We start from the raw sequence: 23,778 nt of genomic DNA, 5'->3' as shown, positions 1-23,778 counted from the left end.
GTAGTTAAACCTGAGAGTTTAACTCTGTTAAACAACAAAAAGCTCTCTGGACATCTTACAGCAGAAGCATAATTGGCATTTTATTTGCATTTAATTTTGCATAACTTCTTTCGGAAATTTTGATATTATCTGTTAAGATAAATTTGTTTCCAACAAAGAAGAACTGTGCGTTTTCACCTTCAAAATGAGCTAACCTGTTTAAAAATATGACAGATGTAGATCAGTGATTCATTTACACCAGTCTTACAATCATATGTATTACAGAAGGCAAAATAAAGACAATCCATCACCATATTCAGAAGTTGTGCCATGACCTATTGACAGCCTGCTGTAGAAGAAAATACAGCACTACTAATTAAAAGAAGTAACAATTAATTGATAGACTGATATCAGCTGTTGAGAACTTTTAACCACAGAAAGTTATTATATAATATGAGTAGCAAAGGGCATGTGCTAGCAAAGCCAGCTTTTGTAGTTATTCAGTCTAACACAGTTTAAAGGCATATTCTAGCCATGATTTCCTTTATTTAAGGTCTAGCAGCATCGAAGCAGGGTTCTCCAAATAAGATTTCCAGAGGTTAGAAAAACGGGCCATTGTAGCTCCATCAATAATACGGTGATCAGCTGACCAGCTCACATTCATTATCTGTGCTTTAAATACTTCACCTTTCCCATTAAATCGAGGAAGAACCTAAAAACCAGTGAAAGGAGTAAGATAAAAATAGAAATATTACATATTTTCTTTAACAAAACCACATTTTTATTGTTAATCTAAATTCAAATATTTTGCTAAGTCAGACAGACAGCAGTAGTGTCATTCAGAAATGAAAGATCTTCCCATGCTGTTTCTGTGAACCAACATAATAAACAGCGATATCCACTTTCCACCATCCTGGATATAGACAAGTAGTGAAAACTTTCACTGACCCAGAAGCTTTCTCCTGAATAATTACTTGCACTTTTACTGCTCAAAATGACAGTTTTCCTAAAGCATTCCTGAAATGAGGCTCATAGGAAGAACACGTGAAAAGTATTTTTAATTGATATTAATGTCATTTCCAGCATTGATCTCAAATGTCTGCATTAAATAGTTAAATACCAAAGTTCAGAAAATAAGAAACTGCCATGACCACAGAGTTCTGTGTAGATTCAGCCATCTGGCTCATAAAGCTAAATACTATCAAAATACTTTAAGTCTCAAGTTTTCTCCTTAATCATAGTAAGACTGATATTGCCACGTTGCAAAAACTTCAAAAAAATGTTTATGTTGTTTCCTAATAACTAGAAGATTAAATACAGACCTGAGTGAATGTTAGAGAATTCTAGAGAAAAAGCTGAAACTTTGGCATAAAAGACTTCAGTGTCTCTGCTTAGCCATCTAAAAATACCACAACGTTTTTTAATCACAAGCTAGGCACTTATTTAACAGAAAGAAGTCAAGTTTAAATTAAAAACAAGGAAACACGTAAGAACATTTTCACTGAAAACCACCTTAGTTCCCGAGAGTTAAACATATTGTGGTACTGATAGGAATGGGAGGGTGGTTGGACTAGATGATCTTGCAGGTCGTTTCCAACCTTGTGATTCTGTGATTCTGTGTGATATTACTGAGATAGTCAGTATACCTGTATCTTTCCAAGTGCTCCAATAGCGACTTCAGGAGGTAGAATCACTGCCTTGGCGTAAGTACCACCAATCTAAAAAAGAAAATGCCGGGGATACTAGTTAACAAATAATTGTATCACTTATTTGAAATGCTTCTTGCAGGAATTACTGCTCATTTTGTTCTCTGCATATCAAACTTTTATTAAGATGTTCACTTCAAATGCAGTTTTCAGATGCAAGTTCTCATTTTTCTTGTACTTACTGTGCCAATATTTGAAAGGGTGAATGTTCCCCCAGTGAGGTCATTTGTTCCCAGTTGGCTGGCAGAGCCCAAGGCTTGTAGGCGATTTAATTCAGAAGCAATCTCAAAGATACTACTGACTTGAACATTTTTCACATTTGGGACAATTAAACCTTGTTCTGTGTCCATAGCAACTCCAATGTTGTGTGAAGCCTACAATAAGTTTCATGAACCAGACATTAACAGAAGCAGTCAACACAACATGCATACTTGCTAGAAGGAGCATGTAAGGATTCATCTGAGTGAGTCTGATAAAACAGCACAAAAGGAAGTTTTACTAACTATATGTAAATATATACACACACACATATATACACATCACTTAAGAAAATAGACTTCTTTATAGAAGTATTTGGCCAGCACCTTGTACAAAAATTAAATGAGTTTTATCAAAACTAAGCTTAAAATATGATTTAAGTACATAATAGCTGAGAGTCCAAACAGCAGAGTCACTGTGCCATTACTAAAAATTACTGTCTTTGGATTTTAGATATTATCATTACAATTGTTTGGTCTATCTTCAGTGGGAAAAGAGGAAATCACTGTAGTAATAAGCATTTTTGAGAGCAAGCTGAAGTGAAAAAATGACTTTAATTAAATAAACCACTGAAATAAAATCTATATTGAATGAAATCTAATCTGAGACAGAATCTGGATACTTAAGTTCTTTTCCAGCACACTGTCACAGTTTTTATATTCATTGCCTCAGACATTCTGAAAAGCCCTCATCAAATGTTATTTTGGGTTTTCTGCTCACAACTTTTATCAAAAAGTTTACAAACCTTGTAAGTGACATTCTGACAGCTGTCATCCAAAGAGGCATTAAGAATGGGATACTGCAATAATCCTAGAGAAGTTGCCTGTTAAACATAAAGATATATTCTTATACTTAATAACTCAGAGAAGTGCATGGATAAGGAACACTGGGAGACAAATGAGGCTAATAATCTAGATTTCCTTGATGCAATCAAATGTGGCTTCAACTCTCCTACATGCTCCTATGCATGTTGATATTCTGTTATGATCACAGTAACAGAAGGAAAAACTTATAAAAAACAAACATGTGTCAGGCAGACATACAAAAAGTAATAATCAATTTCTCAAGTTATTTCCTGTTCCACAATTAGAATTCATAACCCAAGAAAAAAGTTAGGATATTCCACAGCAATTTCATTCTAAACTCTCCAATTAGGTGGTTATTGCAGGGAACAGTAATTCCCCCTAAAAAGAGTGAGCAAAATAAGTACTTGACACTCCAGTTGAAATAGCATTATCAGAAATTTTAGATTAAGCTACGCATTCAGCCTCCAGTGATGACAGCAACTGGAAATGAAACCATGACAACTACATGAGTACATGTTTGAACCAGAGAAGGCATATGTTCAATTCACCTGAACAACATAAACATATTCATTCATCTGAGGGATTCACTACCAGCAACAACGCTTACATGGCATTTTAAGTGAGACTGATTTTAATGAAGGTCATCAAAACTACCAATTGTTTCTAAAATATGTTTTGTTTAAATTACACACTCAGTGATGTTTACTCACTTACTGCATCATGCTGTATCTGCTCTTTTTTCTCCATTCCCATATCATCTAACCTAACTACAGTCCCAACGGTAAATTGATAAACGATGCATTGAACAAGAAAAGCTGATGTTTTTCTTGTGATCTGTGTGCTCCAAACTTAAAACAAAGATCTATCATAAGATTTTGGTAAAATCTGCATTAGTACTCCATATGGTGTTCTGCTGCATTTCTTACCTTTATGAAGAAAGGCATAAAGGAAAGCTTAATTCCACGACTTTGTGCTAAAGGTTTGAGCTCTTCTCGCAACTGAACAAGGTGAGTCAAATCAATCTCATCACAATAACCAAAGTGAGGGATCTTTAAGGCAGCACTCATAGTCTTTACCATTGCCTTGTGAAAACCTGGAAAATATTCACTGACTTCTTACGTGAACAAAATTAACTTCTTGGAACTGAGAGTGAAATTCCAATTATTTGAAAATTAAAATCTATCATTTTCCTCTTTCAATGAGATTTTTTCTTATCTCTGTGTCTTTTATTGTTTCTCTGAAAGAAATAACTTTACAACTAATTACATGATGACTCAAACTGTAACAAATTCACAAGTGTTTCTAAATTCCAACCTGTTTCAGAATAAACCCGAGGAAACATGGGTTAAAAATGAGCAAGTGCAACTTGCATCCAAACTTCATCCGCCCAAAATAGGAACAATTATATCAGAAAATAATAACTTTATGCAACATCTTCTTGCAGAGAGCATGTTTTCCTATTTCTCGCTTAAAATAATAAATTGAAACACTCCCATCAAGTGGAGACAAACGTTCATTGAGTTACATTCACCAGCAGTTCACTGCAAACAATTTCTCAAGATTTTTGTACTTGATGATTTACCTGTTATAGGTTCGGTTTTATCTTTTCCTGAAAACACAATGGGTCTGGAAACAGGTGTTGGAATTTTGCGCGCTCTGTCCTTTGGAGCAGTTGGCGCTGTCTCTGATTTTGACAACGCCTTTGGTGATGGAGGTAGGATAGCTCCCGTTTGTTTGGCCAAAAAATTGAGAATGTCTTCCTTCAGGATTCTGTTATCTTTCCCTGTTCCAATAACTTCACTCAATTTAATCTGAAAAGTATGTAACAAATTATGACACTGTCTTTACAGCAATATACATATTTACAGCAATATAAGTATTCCTATACTATGAAATATGGTTAACAGTTATTGATCCAACATATCTGCCATTTTATTTCCCTTTCTGGAACCAGAACTCCTGTCTCCTAATCCCTGTTAATATGGTTAGCATGGAATCACAGAATCTTTTGAGTTGGAAAGGATCCATAAAGGCCACCTACCCCAACTCCCCCACATTAAAAAAAAAAAAAAGGGACATCTACGGCTAGATAATTTGCTCAGAGCCTGGTCCAGCCTGACTTTGAATGCCTCCAAAGACAGGGCGTCCATCACCTGTCTGGGCAACCTGTTCCAGGTTCCAGTGCCTCACCACTCTTATTTGCAAAAAAATCTGTCCTTAAATCTAATCTAAATCTCCTCTCTTCTATTTTGAAAGCATTTCCTTCCCCTTGTCCTATCACAAAAGGCTCTACGAAAGAATGTCAGCATAACGCAACAACATTTTATGAGACAAATATCCAGTATCTATTACAGCAAATGGGTCTTGTATTAGTCCTTGCTCACCCTCTCCTCACTGACTTTGAAGGCTGCAGGTAGCTAGACAACTTTTCCCTCCCCATTGGCATCTTGAAGGTCCTGGGCACTCAACCACCCAAAATGAACCCAACAAAGCCACCACAGAACAGGGAAGCTTAACAGGACACAGAGCACAGCCTGTAAAATCAAGCAGCTGCAAGTCTTAAGGGGGGATTTGGAATGGATCCACTGCTGGACAGCAAAATGTGTGACCCTGGCGCTCAGGGACAGCTCCACTGCGGTATGCTTCCTCCAAGGATGGAGGGAGTGACTCATATTCCTTTACATCTTCTACAAATCCAGATTGTGACTGTTATATTGCATACTAACTATTATTATTTTGGCCTGATATGGTCCAGGTGATTAGAACAAATACTGATTAACTGTACACTACACTATTAATAAATCAATCAATAAATAAAATCTGTGCTACGCTAATTACAAAAATTTGGTGAACTAGCAATGCTTTAATTGTAATTACAGCTTAGTAGCATCTTCATTCTACCCAGGATCTCTAAAGAACCCATGTGCCTTTGTAGCATCAGGTATCACCTTCTGTGATTTACTAGGTATGCAACATTGTTTGAATCACCTAAAAGGCTCATAAGACATCTTAATTGCATACTTAAAGGAAGAACAGTGAATACTACTTACCTTGTTATCACAGGATCAATAATGAAGTATTAATTTGAAGAGAGTTATTTGTCATTTAAATTTCTCTATTTGTTGTTTTATTTTTCGCAAAAAAATGCACCATAAGCTTTCAAAAAACAGTGGATTAACACAGAAAATGAATTAGAAAAGTCCTTAAAGGACCATATATTCCATCACTTGCTCTTACGTAAGTCTGAAGAACAGAGCATGGTAGCTAAATCTGAGATTAAATTTTTCCCTACTTCCTGCTCTGCCCTACGGATCCATTCCAATACTTCCACTGTTTTTCAGAAACCACCATCCGAAAGTAACATAGCTGCATTTTAAGCCAACTAATTCTTTCCTAACTTGCCATAATCATCAGAAAGCATAATTATCTCCATCTCTACAATGGTGTTTACACATTTGAAATATATTCAAAAACAAGACATCCCTCACTGTACTATCCTCTAATCCATATCCTCTCAGTCAGTCAAACTGGTACATAAAAGAGGGATAAAATGTGACAAGACGTAATTCAGCAAACTTACATTGTTTTCCATAGCAAGACGACGAACTGCAGGCGTTGCTAATGTTTTGTGACCTTTTATCTCCTGGTGTGTGTGTTCCTCATGAGACATAGCTGGTGTTTCAACAACATCCTCTTCTGGAGCAACACCTGAAAGCAAGAAGAAAAAGTTTAATTTGATTAGGTTATAGATACTTGTTAAATTTCAGAATTTGCTTTAAAGTTTCTAACTCAGGCACATGTTAATAGGCACTTGAAAAAAAAAGGCAGAACAAAGTCTCAAATTTCTTACAAAAACTAACAAAGGAAGTATTAGCTAAAAACACCTACCTTGGTGTTTCTAGACAAATGCAGTTAAATATAGGACTCTCAGAGTAAAGGCTGCACATGAGCAAGCAACAAGTCTTTCTGGAAAAGGTATCTAACGCTGCCCAAGGCTCTGTTTAGAGCAGTGTTGCCAGCAGGCTGAGAAAGGTGATCCTTCCCCTCTACCCAGCTCTAGTGGAGTCACATCTCAAGTACTGTATCCAGCCCAGGCCCAGAACAAGAGAGAGATGGAGGTAATGGAGGGAGTTCAGCTAAGGGCCAACAAAGATGATCAAGGGATTGGGACATTCCTCCTATGAAAAAAGGGTGACAGAGCTGGGACTGTTTAGCCTAGAAAAAGATGGTTCCTCTGATGAGATAGGTGGATCTCATCAAAGCATATAAATATTTGAAGAGAGAGTGTAAAGAAGACAAAGTAAAGCTCTTTCAGCAACATCCAGTGTAAGGATGAAATACCTCCTGGGCACAAACTGGAACACAGGAAGCTTTGTCAGTGCACAGGAAAAATGTTTTCACTGTGAGGGTAACTGAGCACTGGGGCATGCTACCTAAAGAGTCTGTGGAGTCCCACCCTTTGCGACGTCCAAAGTCATGTGAACATGGTTCTGGGCAACGTGCTCTAGCTGACAAACACAAAATATGCAAGAGAAAAACTGCTTACAATACCTTTTGAAGCATCAATTTCAATGTCCACAAGTGGTTTTCCAACATAAGCTATTTCATCTAAATTGTAATGGAGTTTTCTAATGATGCCATCATAACGACTAGTAATAGTAACAGAAGCTTTATCACTTTGCACTTCACAGATGCTATCAAACTGAGAAACACTATCACCTTCTTTTATATACCTAAGAGAAAAGACACATGCTAGTATAAAACAATATAACAATAAAAACCTATGGTGTGTATTCTTTAGATTAAGTTCAGTTAGATATATCCTCATAATACAAAACACATTCTGGATAAAGTGACAGATAATACAGCTGATACATTTGCTATATACTTTCCACCAGATTACTCCAAAACCACTTGTGTGAAATGACACATTTCAGAATACAATCACATACACAATTTTTACTATTATTTCTGCTAAGAAAATTTTTTTGTGACAGATTATAAACCACCTCAAAAAAGAAAAAAGAAAAAAGAAAGAAAAAAAAAAGACTAACTTGGTTTGAAGCTGAAGAAGGTCTCTGTTTCAAGTTGTCAAGACCAGTATATAATCAGTTGCAGAAAAAAAACTGGAAGTGGGAAACTGTCTCCCATACAAAGAAATATTTCTCCTATTTTACCTTCCTTACTCATAGTGTGGTGGCACTCTGGCACAGGCTGCCCAGAGAAGCTGTAGATGCCCCAACTCTGGAGGCATTCAAGGCCAAGTTAGGTAGGGCCCTGTGTAGCCTAATCTGGTGGGTGGCAGCCCTGCCTGCCCATAGCAGGGGGTGAGAGCTAGTCTTTAAGGTAACCTCCAAACCAAGCCTCCTAATGATCCTATTTGTACAAAGAGCAAGGCATTCCAACACTGTCTTGCTCTACTTGACACTTTGATTTTGCTTAAACTATTACTTGCTGCCTTTCTAGGAACAATTTACATTTTTCTATGAAAGTAAATGGAGAAGGGGTACAGGACAAAACCATGTGGATTCTCTGGAATTGTCACTTTTTCTAACGTTCCAAAGCTCAGCCTAGATCTCCTCTAAAAACAATAATCACTGAAAGAAAGCCTACATACAAGTGCAGTTAGGGCATGCCATTTCCTCTACCTTTTCTATTCCCAAATATAACAGATTTTAATAAACAAAATGTAAAGGTCACTACATACAAAGGTTCAAAATGTAGAAATCAAAACTTGAAAGACTTCAATAGTCTTTCAATAGAAAACATACTCTCTGAAATAATTATTGATACTTGATAATTACAGATAGTATTTAAACTACTTGCTGATGTCTTAATGTATTTCTAAGGAAGCTGAGCTTACCATTCTTTCACAGTCACCTCTGTAATACCCTCTCCAATATCAGAAAGCTTAAACTGGACAATTTGGCCACTTGAAACTTAAAAAACAAAAAAAACAAGGAAAGTCAGCTTGCTTAATATTAAGTGTAAGACATCAGACAGAATAAACCGTACACAATAAAAATAGTTAAATACCATTTATATTCAAGCCACTGACATAACATTCATAAAAGAGCAAATTGAAATATTTTATTATGAAAAAGATTACCAGCAGATGTTCTGAATAATCGCTGCTGCTGACTAAAGTTGAAGGCAGATTTGTCAAACACGCACGCATATTTTGATTTTATAAAGCGGATGCTGCTGCACGATCTAACGTGGTGAACACAAACCTGGGGGAAAAAAGTCTCAGGTGTTAAAACATTAGGCTGAGAAGACAGAGTTCACTTAGCATTAATGATGCAACAGAAGTCATCAGAACATGTAATTTCTATGGAGAACTTCTTAGGAAAATACAATCAAAATGAATATTACTGAATATATAATAACCATTAAATTGGCATGAACTTTGCCATGTCTTTAACTTCTTTTACTAACACAACACATAAGAGATTAAAGCCACAACAGCATAAGAAATTAACAAAAATCATTACAACATTTGATAAGAGATTCATAATTGCTATAGTTTCTGTAAACAAGTAGTTCAGCCAAGACACACACACAAAAAGCATAGATAATATCAACTACATTAGACATCTGAAATACTCTCATGCAGTGTGAATGCTGTAGAGTCCTGTAGACTGCAAGAAAAAAAAAATCAGCATGTTTTTCTTTGCCAGCTCTTATTCCAATCAAAAGCCAATCAGAATTAAATATGGGAAAAGAAATTCACAACAGAGGGCACAGTTATCCTTTTAATTCTGTTAATGTAAAGGAGATAAGCATCTTTAAGTAACTTCAATTGTAATTATATTCATCCAGAAATCAACTTCAAAGGTCATCAGAATTTTCTGAAAGATTCTTGGTACAAAGGTGTATGCTTTAGAACATCATGTAATTGGTGGTGATCTTGGTCAAAACAAAGGCAGTAGCACTTGCATTGACATAAACAAGCATTTTACCATTAATCTCATCAGAAGTTAGTTCATGCCCTTTCTTATTTAGTAATATTTCTTAAATCTCACTTAATTCTGGTGTTATGGTGCCTTGTGTGATGTCAAGTTAATAAAAATAACAAATGATCTGTAGATACTATCTCTAATTAATTTAGAGATTAAAAATAAAAATAAAAAAAACAGGTGCTACAGTGTACCTCCAGTAGCTCAAAACTGTAAAATTTAGAAATTATCTTCTCAGATGAGGCAGAAAACAGGACACCTGTATGGGAAAGTTCATTTTAACTTACTTTTTTAATATCCCTTCAAAGAATTTCAGAGCACATGAAACTTGCTGATTCCCCTCCCACTCACCCCTCATTGCTGAACTATTTGATTTTATACTATACTTTTAATGTGCAGATTATCCTGAAAGCTGTACAATTCTGAATTGACTATGTACATGTTTTCTGTATTATTCCATCTAGCATTGATAGTTATACTTAATATCACCTTTCCTTTAGGAGCAAATATTTACACAAAACAATCTCTAATAAAGGACACAGCAAAGTCAGTAATACTGAGTTACTTTGCATCTGCCGGCTACTAAGATTGCATCCTCTGATCTTGAGCAAATATTCTTCTAATTTCTATAATGAACAAACAGTAAATCTTTCGGGGCATGATTGGTGCTGCCCACTTAGTTCACTCAGAGTTGTGTCTTTGGGAAGAAGTTTATTGTGCTTTTCTTAATCGCTTACCCTAAAAACTGACTGCAGGCCTCAGCACAGAATGTTGTTACACAGTATACTGGTGATGGATTACTTGATGAGTGTCCACCCTTGACTGTAGTAGTTCAGTAATATTTTGATCTGTGACTCTGCCTATTCTGAATGCAAATTTGTTTTACAATGCCAAAATCATGGTAAAACACTGCGCTGTCTTCCAGCTTAGAAGTGTAAGTGTGTCAAAGCTTTCTTGTCAGTGTTACATTTTATGATGGTGTACATCTTAACAGAATTGATAGAATTGTCAGTTTTGTTAACAGATCTTTTTTGACTAAGCAGCTCACATGAGAGATTTGTTATAAAAAATGACTGAAAGTTGCATGAGATGCATGGAAGCTGTCAGATAATCACTGGCCTGAAGCCAGTGGGATGAGGTTCAACAAGACCAAGTGTTGGGTCCTGCACTTTGGCCATAGCAATGCCAGGCAACATTACAGGCTTGGGGCAGAGTGGCTGGAAGAGCATAGAGGAAATGGATCCGGGGATACTGGTTGATACTCAGCTGAACATGAGCCAGCAGTGTGCCCAGGTAGCCAAGAAGGCCAACAGCATCCTGGCTTGTAGCAGAAATAGTAGTGCTAGCAGGAGCAGGGAGGTAATCATACCTCTGTACTCAGCACTGGTGAGGCTGTACCTCAAGTACTGCATTCAATTTTTGGGCTCCTTACTACAACAAAGACACTGAGGCCCTGGAGAGTGTCCACAGAGGGGCAACGAAGCTGGTGAGGGGTCTGGAGCACAAGCCTTATGAGAAGCAACTGAGGGAGCAGGGATTGGTCAGTCTGGATAGGAGGAAGCTCAGGGGAGAAGCTATCACTCTCTGTAACTACCTGAAGGGAGGCTGCAGTGAGCTGGGGGTTGGCCTCTTCTTCCACATAACTAGCAATAGGATTAGAAGGAATGGCTTCAAGTTGTGCCAGGGGAGATTCAGGTTGGATGTCACTCTGAAAGCTGGAATGGGCTGCCCAGAGAGGCGGTGGAGTCATTGACCCTGGTGGTGTTCAAGGAACATTTAGACATATCATTGAGAGATATGGTTTATTGAGAACTATTGGTGATAGGTGGATGTTTGGACTGGATGATCTTGTAGATCTTTTCCAAGCCTTGGTGATTCTATGACACGCAGACATACTTCAGCCATCAGTGTACACTGTGCTCAGAAGTAATGATTCCACATCAAAGATAATCTTCTACAGAACTCTTTTGACTTGCTGTCCATATCGAGTTGTTTACTTACACTGGATTTGTTCTGCCTAATACTCTCCACTTCCAACTATATAGTTACCTATATGCTGAATCGATGTCCTCCTCTTCCATAACACCGCCATGCTATACTCTCCAGATCACTGTTCTCTCCTCACCACGTAACACAAGAACCTCAGGCTCCTTTCTTCCCCTCATCACAATGTAAAGCCTCCACAGCCCATCCTCCCACCCATCACCACTCAAAGGGTTTGCAAGAATACTGAGAAAAAATGTAATACTTCAGAATTGCAATAACCATCCATCCTGATTTCTTGGATGTTAACACTGCTTCACAGTAGGTGGTCACAAGAACCAGTGCTCAGCAAGAATCACAATGTGCTGCTGGAAATGCCTACCATAAACGGCCAACTCCAAAGTACACTGTTCAGCGTCCACACTGATAAGATGAACACTCTCATCTCATCACAATGACCCTCCGAATGCAAAAGCAGGTGGTTTGGCTAAGAAGAAAACTAAAAAGAAGCTCCCATTTCCAAATTCTAAAGCAAGTTACTCACAGCCAAAAATCCAGTAATTACAAGAATAACGTCCTCATGATGGCACGTGCTCTAGAGATTATAAGCATCCAAAAGAACAACCAGTGGACTCACATGCTGAAGCACGGTGAGGCACCTGCACAGTTTAATTTACAAGAACGTGGGTTGCTGGATTCCGGGGAAACGCCTGCTTCCCCTTCTATACAAGGATCCCTCGCTACACCAAGGGACTGATCCACGGCCGCAAGGCAGCAAAACGTTTGGGCAGTGCTATAGTCGGACGACCGAGAGGTAACGCAAGAAGAGGATGGCAGCGGCCCGTCACGGGAGGCACGGGCTCTTCTCGCAGGAAACGCGGCCAGCGGGAACACATCGAGGTGCGGGAACGCGGGCAGTCCCTGGGGAAGGGGGCACGAGCGGCGCCCGACACCGCGGGGATCAGGCCGAGCTTCGCGAGCTGACGGGCAGCGGGGTCACGGGCAGCGCCGGGGGCACGGCTGAGGGGAGCCGCCGGTCCCCGCGCTGTCCGCGTTCGTACAGGGGGGGCTGCCGCTCGCTGCCGGTAGGAAGCGGCGGGGACTCGGGACGAAGGCGAGGCGCAGACGCCGCGCACCGCTTTTGCCGGCGAACGGAGCCGGCACCCGCAGGACCCCCGCTACCCTTACCAGGCGCCCCGCAGTCCTGCAGCTGCTCCTGAGAGCGGTCACGGCAGCCATCTTCCTCCGGGAAGAGGCAGCCCCACGCCCCGCACACCTCCCACCGAGCGGCCAACCCGCGCGCGGCCACGCCGGCCGCAGCCAACCAGCCGGGCCGGGGGGCGGCGGCGGGGGCCCGGCTGTGTGCGGGGCGGTGGCGGCGGCGCCGCCTCGGGGCCGAGACACGCCCGCGGGGAGCGGCGGGAGGCCGTCACCTGTCGGGGTCCCGTGGGAAAGCCGCTGACGGAGCGACGGCCGCGCGCCTCGGCGGCAGAGGAGTGCAAGTAGCGCGAGGGCCGGCCGCTCCCAGAGCCCCGCGATTGGCCTCCGCGTAGTTCTCGTAACGGGCCCCTATGGAGAGAGCTGCTCGCTCGCAAACGTGACGGCTACGGTCCGGCCGCTCTCCTGCTTCGGGAGGCCGCGAACCCGGGGCAGAGGTCTTCTCCAGGCAGGGCCCGGCAGCGGGGCGGGAAGGCTTCTGCCCCTCCCGCGGCGCGGCGCCGGGGCGGTGGGACCCGGCGGCGCCTCAAGCGGCGGTGCCGCCCCCAACGCACTGCGGGCGGGAGGCTCCGCTCTGCGCCTGCTCTGCCGCTATCCGGCACGGGCACCCGGCGGGGCGATTCGCTTGGCTTCCACGAGCGCGCTGTTCCGCTGCGCTCTCGCTGTCCTCCGGGCCCGGCCCGCATCCCGTCTGTACGGCGGGGGCCTCCGCGAGAGACGGCTCCGCTGGCTGCCAGCCATGGACGGGGACAGGGTGGAGATAGACGGCGGCATCATGGAGGGGGTGAGCATCGGGCCGCGCTGGGCTCGGGCGGGCCGTGCCTTGCCGTGCCTGACGAGCGTCGTTCCTTGCAGGGCGGGCAGATCCTGCGAGTGTCCACGGCGCTGAGCTGCCTGCTGGGCCTGCCGCTGAGGGTGCGCCGCATCCGCGCCGGGAGGAGCCAGCCCGGCCTCAGGTAACGACCCTGCCGGGCCCCCGCTCTGCCTCCCGGGCCGTCCCGGAGGAGCGCGGCAGTCCTCGGGCCGGGGCGCCGCCGCCCCTTGTCTGAGCGCCGAAACGCATCCGAGGACAGAAATGGTGCATTTCCGATGTTCTAAGAGGGCTTTTTCAGTCAGAAAGCGTTGTTTGTGGCTCGCTTCCTCGGCAGGACGGAGGACGGAGTGTGGAGGAGTCCCAGGAGAGCCGCCCGCAGTCAGCCCTGCGCGCGCTCCCTGTGCCCGCAGCGCACCTGCACCTCCCCGGTGCCGGCTGTGCCAGGAGGGCAGAACGCGCCCTGGCCCCACCCGTCGGGTCTGAGAAGTGTTCTCCAAGTTCCCCAACAGCTCGCGTGATCTGAGGCAATGTATAGTTAAGATCAGATATTGCCTCCCTGAGGTATTGCTTGCAGAGATACGGCATTCTGTGTTAAAAACATGTGCTGTCTGTATGTCCTAGAGCAGTCATTCTCTTTTTGATGTCACCAAACACTTCAGACACATTAGTTGTGTTTCTCATTTTGACTGAATATTCAACCTCCTTCTTCCTAGGCCACTGCTCCTCTTTAACTCCATTATTTTCTCACACTTCTTGACTAATATCACTAGGCTTTGAACACATCCAGGAGATATGTGTGCCCTGAGGCAGTTAATTTGAGCTTACTGAAGAAGTCTTGCTTAGTTAAGCTACTGCTTTATACATACTTGAAAGCAGTCTGTAGGGCAGTATATACATTTGCTTGGTTTTGGTTTTTTTCGCAGTGGAGCTTGTGAAAGGAAATCCAGATGTTCAGGCAGGCTTAGCTGTCAATTAGTAATTTGCTGTAGTCTCTTAACAGCCTATAGCCCTGAGAAAGTTAGAAGCTACTGAACAAAATCATACCTCACAGTCCTAGTGGTGTCCTCAGAACATAACGAAATAGTGCACAAGTGAAAAAGGAAATCAAACAACAAATGGTTGCTTTTTTTCTTTCTTTTCTTCTTCTTCCTATTTAAACCACTCAAATAAATGGAAGTGCATGCGCAGTAGAACTGCTAGCTCTTTCCTAGCATGGAGCTTGGCTGTTCAGGATTGCCACCATTATCCCATTTGCCATTATCCCATATTTCTTTTTCAAGCATTTATCCCATTAAGATAATGACTCCTGCATCTCATCTGCCTGGCTTGACCCACTCTAATGTATCCTTCCCATTAGGATCCTAAAAATTCCAGAATGGTCAGAATGCGGCCCTGTTGGCACCTGTGAAATCAGGAGAAATACTGTAGGAACCAGACTGAATTTCTGATCTTTGTTTGAAATCTACAATTTTGCTTATTAGTTGATGTTCGGTGTTTTTGGTTTTTGTTGTTTTGTTTTTAATAATGTAAACATCGCTTTAGTCTGCTTGCATGAATCCTTAACTTAGTATTTGTGATGTTAAGGCCTCAGCATCTGTCTGGATTGGAGATTGTTCGAGATTTATGTGAAGGGAACCTGGAGGGCGGAGAAATTGGCTCAACAGAAATAACTTTCACTCCTGGGAAGATCAAAGGTGGAACCCACATAGCAGATACCAAAACAGCGGGGTATGTCTTTGTACATGGATAATGACTGGCAAGTAACTGCTCTTAATTGCTCTTGATAACATTGAAAATCATGATAAATTAGGTTTTGGTAACTTTAAAAATCTTACAAGAGAGAGGAACAAAAGAACACTAACACATGGTTGATGAGCCGTATCTTTGCTACCTGATACCTGTGGCCAAAGGACCAGTATTGTAAGCAGGATGTGTGTTAATAAAGAACATACAAGTGGAAGTTATAATGATACGTAAGTCGAACACTTGATTAATGTTAACTAAAAAACAGATGCCTGTGCATTTAAAAACATATCTTATTTTCTTACATTTATACTTCAGCTGTTGAGTCTATGCATCAAATTAGATCAGTATCTTAGAAATTGCAAATATGAAATTGTAAAACCATTACGTACCTGGTGTTGAACAAATATATTGATATTAATTTATTGATTATACAATAATATTGAATTGATCCTCTTTATCTAATAAAGTCAATTTAAAGGTAGTACTTACTCATATGATGGTGCCATAGGGCATACTGGTCTTGGGATCTGGGAATACATCCACTATTTTTTTTGTCTCTGTGTTTCTTCTGTATTTCTGTGTTGGATCATTTGTTCTTGGAACCTGTTGCAAAAATTAGTGGAATAAGTTCAGCTAGGGAAGAAGACTGGTGTGAACTTGGAAGCATAAGCTAGGTTAGACACAAGTGAAAGTTTCCTTTAAGTTAAGAAAAACACGTTTCTGAGCTGCTACACTTTAAACAACTGAGCTGATGTCTTTTCTATGTCTTAAACAGCACAGAAGGGCTGGAGTAGGCAGCAATACAGAAGGATTAGTATAAAAAAGTATGGCTCACAAACATTTGGAGTGTGTTTAAGAAATAACTTTCATTTTGTTGATCAAATTTAGTTTTAGAAAATACATTGGAAGGGGGTTTTTTATTATACATGTAACATAGAGGACTCGATTATAAAGGAGTCATGCACTTCAAAGCATATTTTCTATGCCCCTGCATTCTCTTCTGTGAGATGTGGACCAGCTTCTAGGAAATTTGGTAGGTTTTTATATATTTTATAACCAAATAATTATGAAAATGTTAAAATTATGCTTAAGCTTTCTTGTTTTACTGCCTGCTATCTAACCCTACAATTTTCCCAGTACTGTCAGTATACTAAGTAAGCTATGTTACTTTTATTTTAAAGATACAACTATTGTAAAGCAAGAACTTCTATATGCAGGGTTGCTAGAGATATGAGGTTTTAGTTTAGCAAATTTTAAACAATAATATGTTTACTTTGTTAAAAATAATAATGTTAAAAATATTAATGTTAAATAATGTTAAAATGTTAAATATGTAATGTTATTGTTAATGTTAAAAATCAAATACATAAATGCTCTGTGAGGTCATTTATTTGCCTTTGGCACGTTGTGATTCTACATGGATTCTACATGTGTGACATTTGAGTATCTTTCCTTCTAGGAGCGTGTGTCTGCTGATGCAGGTAGCAATGCCCTGTGTGCTGTTTGCTGCTTCCCCATCAGAACTGCATTTTAAAGGTGGGACAAACGCTGAGATGGCTCCTCAGATAGACTACACAATCATGGTAGGGAAAGATTTCTCTGGCTTGGTGCGTCTTTCAGGTGTGTGTATGCAGTGTAACTTTTGTACTTCTGTTGCTCTTACTGCAACTTGTAATTGCACAATTAGGCATGAGAATATTAAACTATGTATGTATTGGATGTAGAGAGCAACCAGTGTATAATGGAACTCCAAAACAAAAGATTTTTGTTTTTGCTATTTACTAAATGTGAATTGTTAGGAATTTCTCTTTCCATAAGAGAATCCTTTAATCCAAAATATTATTCTGAATAAAGCATAAGGATCTTCAAATAAACTGCGTGGATGAGATTAACTTTTTTTTAATAACATAATTGAAATGTTTGTTCTGAACTTTTTTTTTCTTTTTTTTTTTTTTTTTTTAAGACTGAATGCAGTAGTGCATAAGAGATTCACTCTGTGTTTTTATATTTGCTTGTATTTCAGGTTTTCAAGCCAATAGTTGAAAAGTTTAATTTCACATTTAATTGTGACGTAAAAAAGAGGTAAGTTACAGGGCCATGAGACAGAAATGGGCCTTACTGAACCAGAGTGAGCCTGGAGGCACACAAGGTGCCCTGAATCTACCTGTGGGATGAATTTATAATTCATTAACTACAGCATATTAGCTGCCCCTGTGTGTACCATCACTGTATGATGAATGTGATACAGTTCTCTCTTGTCTTTTTTTTCATTGTTGAATTTTCAGCTGCTGTTTTAATGTTCCCTATGAATTAATTTCCTCAAGGGAAATGCATGCTGAACAGACACTCCATTATCTAGCTTTTTCTGAGGTGCCAGTTTCATTTAGTGTTTGGTGGTTAATAAGGTGCTATGAGGTAATGCTATTAAAGAATAAACTTTTATTATAAACAGTTCTAAGGCTCACCAACAAAATTCATATGTATGGTAGCAGAGAACGTAAAAATGTGTCATAAAATCTATGAGACTCCCAGCTGTTTTCTTAGTTTCCTTGTGATTTCTGCATTTAATTACATCTGATTCGTGTTTGTACACAGGGGCTACTATCCTCAGGGAGGTGGTGAAGTTGTAGTCCAGATGTCACCAGTCAAAGAGTTAAGTCCAATAGACTTAACAGAACGTGGCACCGTGACAAAGATATATGGAAGAGCATTTGTTGCTGGAGCACTGCCTATAAAAGTGAGTGCTGATAATAGCCTTGGTAGTATTCAACTTCATAAGTCTATACAAAATTGTAATGTACCTTGTATACTTCTACTGTTCCTGTATTCTGCAGTCTTCCACGTGCAAGCCAAGTAGTTGTATTAAATGGATTCGTTTAATCAGGCTGTAAAATAGAATTTTGGACATTTCTAAAAAGAACTTGTTGCTTAGGAGTGCAGTAGCAGCTAAAATAGGAGAACACTATAAGCAACTTCCTTCATATAACTATTAAAAAATATTGAGTATGTATTGAAGGGCATTTTATACCTATGTATCATTCACTTTTTTGTGGATTATCTTAAATCTCAGTCAGTAGCTTTTCATATATTTGTGGGTAAACTACAATGCATTATAAGAGAGAGAAGTCAGACAATCAGTTATTTCAAGCACTGTTAATGGAATGAGGCAGAACTAGTTAAGGGTAAGTTAGCCAAAGACAAAACAGATAAATTTGATCCTTTGAACCCCTTCTTTCCATTATTCCCATCCTGTCTATGTTTATAGGGAATAAGTAGTGGGATCACCTCAGGGTTCCTTCCCACATACAGCCTCAGAAGCACAAGAGGAAGGGAGAGGAAAAGGGTGTTACTTTTTGAACAGCTGCGGAGTGGTGGTTTTATCTTAAGATCTCCAACCCTATGAATATTGGCTACAGTCTTTTTCTCCCACTGGATCGCAGGGATGGGATAAGCTTTATCTCCTCCCACACGCCTTGTTGTTATTTTTTATTGTTATTTCATACATTATCTGTTAGAGAGCATATCCTGTGCATAGTAATTGTTGTCAGTTTGGTGTGTTGTTTTTGTTAATTTAATTTGTTTATACAGTCTGTGGTCTTAAGAAAATCAAGACTAAATTAAATCTTTCTCCATATATATGGAGAAGAATTACTGAAATTTCTACTGCTACTGGAGCTTCTATATACAGCACTGTAATCTTTCACTTGTTCATTATCAGTGGGAAAAATTCTCAGAAGAAGCGATGCTAAGTGTTTGCCTGTAGATGTATTGTAACAATCCTTTGTTTTTCTCTTTAGTCTGTTTATTAAAAGATCCACTGTAATAATTAGGCTTATGATGAAAAAGTATTGCTATCATTACATCATTTAATTAATTTATGGTTTTACCTTTTATCTTCTTAGCTGGCAAAAGATATGTCAGCAGCAGCAGTGAGATGCATCAGAAAAGAAATCAGAGATCTTTACATTAACATTCAGACTGTTCGAGAACCTGATGATCAAGCCTTTGGGACGGGAAGTGGAATAATGTAAGATGAGCTCATAATTCCTATTAATGCATGTAGCTTTGCTGGTTACTTTGCTGGTTGATTAGCTAGATCTTGATTAATTATCTGATAAATAAATTGTAATGTGAGTGATTTTGTTCCTAATACATATTCTGTTTTTTCTGTTCAGCATTGTTGCAGAGACTTCAACAGGTTGTTTGTTAGCTGGGTCATCACTTGGCAGGAGAGGTAAGAGCAAAGTATGCCTCTTTCAGAATTAACTTAAGTATAATAGTATATTAAGATTCCCATTTGTAACCTGTTCCAAGATCTGATACTTTGAGTGTTGTTTTATAAGTGGATGCTGTTCTGTAAAAAGGGTCAGTGAAAACAAACGGATTTTAAACTCTATAAATAAAATCATGCACTCTGTACTTCTGTGCTGCTTCTGCCTAGTGACAAAAGTGGAAAATACTTCTGGACTTTATACATATGCTCTGTGATTTACCTGTGAAAGTTTTGTTCAGTGCTGAATCTAGATGTTTATCAAATTAAAGGAACAGATGTGCTTTTCATCTAAAAGATTTGACTAAAAAGTCTATCTGACTTTAAGTGTGGCTGGCTACATGCTTCACACTGCTTAGGGGATATGCACTGTATATCATCATGTGACATGAGTTTTTTCAAGTCGATGTTCGAGACAAAAGTAGGGAAATAAGTTCTAAAAAGTTGATAATTTCTGTTGTTGGTGTGTTTATTTTGTTTGTTTGCTTTTTCCTCTGTATTTTTAACATGTTACAAATAAGTGATAGCATCCTAACTTCTTGGATTTCCATTAGGAAAAAATTCTGACAAGGTTGGCATTGAAGCAGCTGAGATACTGCTTAAGAATCTTAAACATGGTGGAGCTGTGGATGATTCTTTACAAGACCAAGTAAGGATCGTATATGTCATCACATTCACTTGAAGTAGCAAGAACATTTAAATATATATTATTTGAAAATAACATAAGTCTGAATAGTGAAAGAACAGTACACAGATTTCAGAATTTGGTTGTGTTTCCACAGACCTTCTGTGGTGGAATTAGTGAACAGTCAGATGTCTTAGAGGTTTCTGGATGCAGACTTCACTACAACTAGCAAAATACATATACAATACATATGCTCCTTAGCAACCACAGATGCTTTGGCTTTGCGCCACATCCTTACATTTTCCCTTCCTCCAAATCTTAGTATTTATGGAAGAAGGAGTTAGTAATTTGCTTCAATTTAGCATTCCAAATATCTAGGAAGTATTGCTGTTTATCTTGCTTGCCTAATTTCATTTAAGAATTTCATTCCCTTTTCAGCTGATCATTTTTATGGCATTAGCAAAGGGAGTGTCTAAAGTGAAAAGTGGACCAGTTACACTTCATACTCAAACTGCAATACACTTTGCAGAACAGCTAACAAAGGTGAGTCCAAAACTTCAGGAAGTTTCACCTGTCAGTTGTCATCCAGTAACTAAACAGGGTGCAGTTGTATAGATTCACTCTATATTTAACAGATACTGTGAACTGAGTTTCATCATGGAGGACTAACACGGATAAAATAACAGCTTCAGTGTTCATATAAGAGCTTGCCAGTAGAAATTGAATATATTTAGTTAAATGCCTTTAGAATGTTTAGATACTTCTACTCCTGTAATATATTTTTTCAATGAAATAAGTCCAATCTGTAATATGCATAAACAAACAGTGATCATTGGGCATCAGATGTTGAAAATTTAAACTTATGTATAACTGAATTTGTGATTTGTGTTTCCATTGCTATTTTAGGCCAAATTTACTGTGACAAAATCAGAAGAGGAAGATCCCAGTAAAGATACCTACATCATTGAATGCCAAGGAATGGGGCTGATAAACTCAAACTTATAGAGTCTAAAAAGAAACAAGAGGAAAGAAGGAAGATGCAAAAGCAAAATAAACTCAACATACCTCAGCAATGCATTGCACTATAGTTCAGTGGACATATAACATGTGAACAGTAGGATCCTTCTATCACATCCAACCAATTTGATTTAACTTCAAGGATGATAGCAAGTTTTCCCTTGCTGTGCTGAGCAAATCTGCGGTGTGAGAAATGGAAACTTCTTTTTTACTATTATCAATGAGTACAGACAGGACAGCAAACAGAATATAGTGTATGTATTTGGGCAGCTGAGTGCATCACTTAGAAACTTCAAGAATTCAGGTTCACCAAAATAGAGAATAACTATTTCAGTTTTGAGAAAATACACAGATGATGTATCCTTTCCCCTTTAAAATGTGTATGCTTTATTCTTTTGGATCCTTTATGTTAGGTATGTGGAATAAGGGGCACTATCAAATCTGTAGCTCTGTTCTCAACTATTTTGCTTAAATTGTGTATGAGAAAATAATAAAGGAGTAGCAGCACATGAAAGCCTGGTATTTATTTTTGCTGTTACCTCAGCAGGTTGTGTTCCTAGGAGACCGATAGACACTAATTGTACAGAAATGTAATTTCTTTTCCTTTGTAGTGTAAGAATACCCCATGCATAAATTTTCTTTTACATATTCTCTTCTTATCAGTTTTATAAAAGAACTTCTCAGGCAAGTTTAGAAAATGTACCACGTTACATCTCAAACACAAAATAATAACTATGATATGGTCTGTTCTTCTATGTACAACTGTTGCTTTTAGCTTACTAGTGGTAATAGATTTACATTTACATCAAGCTATTGTTTCTTCTTAATGAAAGTACTTAATTCCAGGTGAGATTAGAGAACTGTTGTATATATTTATGTGTATATGTACACATATTCATGTTTCTACACACCAGTGAACATACAAGTGTATTTAGGCATAAACACGCAGTTGTGTTATCCTCTGCTTGGGAATTAAGCAAGGAAGAACTTTTGCCAATCTGGCTTTGATTCTTGCTAAGAAAGTTTATTCTGAATTAAAAGGAAGATAGAGAGATGGGTCATCATTTGTTTTGCATGTGAAGTACTGAATCACCAAGTTAGAATGACTTAACCACAAATACATAAATACATTCTAGAAGCTTGAATTGATTTCCAGGCTCCCCCCATCTTTCAGTCTTTTCTCTAAGATCTTTTTCTCTGTTGTGACTATTGAACCCAGCTGCTTAAGATTTGTCTTGCTTATTAGAATGAATGTGGAAAACCCCCCCCAAAAATTCAAAAAACCTCACCACCACTGGTATAAGAAAATGTTCACCAACAATCTAGTTAAATATCTATTTACTTTTACATTTCTTCCCCTCTACCCACCACACTCAAGTCCAGAAAATGATCGTTATTAATTTCTGACTTAAAAAATATTACCTGGAAATTGTTTTTACTAAGAATAGTCTGAAGGGGGCAGCAGATACCCACTGAATTATGTCTGACATTCTCAACCCTAGTTCATAAAAGAGCACTTCTCTGAATCACTTCTCTGTGCTGCTGATTTTCAGTGTTTTCTTTAGGAAGAATGTAGAACATATCTTAAACAAACACAAGCAAACAACACAAACAAACAAACAAACAAAAAACAACCAAAACCGTGGAGGAAAGCTCCCAGAGTTGTTTTCTGTGCTTGTTTGTTTGTTCTGTTTACCTGTTTTCCTAATTCAAAAGAATTACTGCACTTGATGACTGATTTTCCTTCTCCTGGACAGATTCCAGCTGAAGGGATAGCTGGGTGTCATTTAATTCAGCATCCTAATCAAAGCTAACTTTGAAGCTAAACTGGGTTGTTCCAGGCCTTGTCCAATCAAGTTCTGAATATTTACCAAGCTGAAGGTGCAACAGCCTTTATGGGCAACTTGTTAACACTGTTTAACTGCACTCAGTTGGCATTTAATGTGACAAGAGGAGTATTTTTGTTTGTTTCTTTCTTTCTTAAGCTGAGGGACTGTTTCTTAAAAGGAAGTTACTTTCTGCTACAGAAAACATTAGAAAAGTGTGCACAGCAATATATCAGTACTTCAGTAGTTCTTTCAGAAGAAAACAATATAATCAATTCTACCTTACTCAGAAAATTCCCCTTTTACTAGAAAAATTCAGATCCTCAGGTCAGTCTGGCAGCTGAGAACAGGAAAGCTTCTGTAAGCCCTAGAACCCTGAGGAAATTAAACAAAAAATTAATTATAGACAGTTATATATCGCTGCTCAATACAGAAAGGCATATTAAATGCAGTTTGTAACTTTTTTTTTTTAAAACTTCCTGCACTTTATGAATATTAGCTAATGATTAAAGAGCATTACTTGAAGCCTTTTAGTTTTCCTTTCTATCAATCTATAATCATATTGTTTTTA

At 39.2% G+C, this 23,778-nt stretch overlaps 2 protein-coding genes across 3 annotated transcripts; one reads left to right on the top strand and one right to left on the bottom strand.

Annotated features, from left to right (window-relative positions):
* Positions 1-55: 55 nt before the first annotated feature.
* DBT (dihydrolipoamide branched chain transacylase E2) lies at positions 56-12,967 on the bottom strand. The gene is made up of 11 exons (XM_042818976.1): positions 12,880-12,967; positions 8,859-8,982; positions 8,613-8,688; positions 7,301-7,482; positions 6,330-6,457; positions 4,332-4,560; positions 3,676-3,842; positions 2,689-2,766; positions 1,868-2,059; positions 1,626-1,697; positions 56-691 (listed from the first exon to the last, which is right to left on the bottom strand). The coding sequence occupies exons 1-11, from the start codon at positions 12,928-12,930 to the stop codon at positions 524-526; spliced, it is 1,467 nt and encodes a 488-aa protein (XP_042674910.1). The 5' UTR covers positions 12,931-12,967; the 3' UTR covers positions 56-523.
* Positions 12,968-13,557: 590 nt separating this feature from the next.
* RTCA (RNA 3'-terminal phosphate cyclase) lies at positions 13,558-21,895 on the top strand. Of its 2 annotated transcripts, XM_042820074.1 has the most exons (11): positions 13,558-13,693; positions 13,765-13,865; positions 15,308-15,451; positions 16,929-17,052; positions 17,493-17,551; positions 18,065-18,206; positions 19,372-19,496; positions 19,645-19,703; positions 20,294-20,388; positions 20,803-20,907; positions 21,271-21,895. In XM_042820074.1, exons 1-11 carry the CDS (start codon positions 13,649-13,651, stop codon positions 21,367-21,369), a joined length of 1,098 nt encoding a protein of 365 aa, XP_042676008.1. In that variant the 5' UTR covers positions 13,558-13,648; the 3' UTR covers positions 21,370-21,895. The 2 variants fall into 2 exon arrangements, with proteins under 2 accessions (XP_042676008.1, XP_042676009.1); XM_042820075.1 differs by lacking the exons at positions 13,558-13,693; positions 13,765-13,865 and adding an exon at positions 14,142-15,064.
* The last annotated feature ends 1,883 nt before the right edge of the window (positions 21,896-23,778 follow it).

The sequence above is a fragment of the Centrocercus urophasianus genome, unplaced genomic scaffold (assembly GCF_019232065.1).
Source record: "Centrocercus urophasianus isolate 14NV4802_14NV808 unplaced genomic scaffold, USGS_Curo_1.0 seq_18, whole genome shotgun sequence".
Taxonomy (NCBI): Eukaryota; Metazoa; Chordata; class Aves; order Galliformes; family Phasianidae; genus Centrocercus; species Centrocercus urophasianus.
The sequence above is the reverse complement of the archived record's forward strand: the minus strand, read 5'-3'. Positions and strand labels throughout refer to the sequence as shown.

Bases quoted from the DNA above. Each gene is read 5' to 3' on its own strand.
- DBT (XM_042818976.1), bottom strand. From the start codon at position 12,930: ATGGCTGCCGTGACCGCTCTCAGGAGCAGCTGCAGGACTGCGGGGCGC. The intron at 6,458-7,300 runs GTATTGTAAGCA...TCTTGCTTTCAG, and splicing joins TGAAATTGATGCTTCAAAAG to GTGTTGCTCCAGAAGAGGAT. The intron at 692-1,625 runs GTATACTGACTA...ACTGGTTTTTAG, and splicing joins GAGCACTTGGAAAGATACAG to GTTCTTCCTCGATTTAATGG.
- RTCA (XM_042820074.1), top strand. From the start codon at position 13,649: ATGGACGGGGACAGGGTGGAGATAGACGGCGGCATCATGGAGGGG. The intron at 13,694-13,764 runs GTGAGCATCGGG...CGTTCCTTGCAG, and splicing joins ACGGCGGCATCATGGAGGGG to GGCGGGCAGATCCTGCGAGT. The intron at 20,908-21,270 runs GTGAGTCCAAAA...TTGCTATTTTAG, and splicing joins TTGCAGAACAGCTAACAAAG to GCCAAATTTACTGTGACAAA.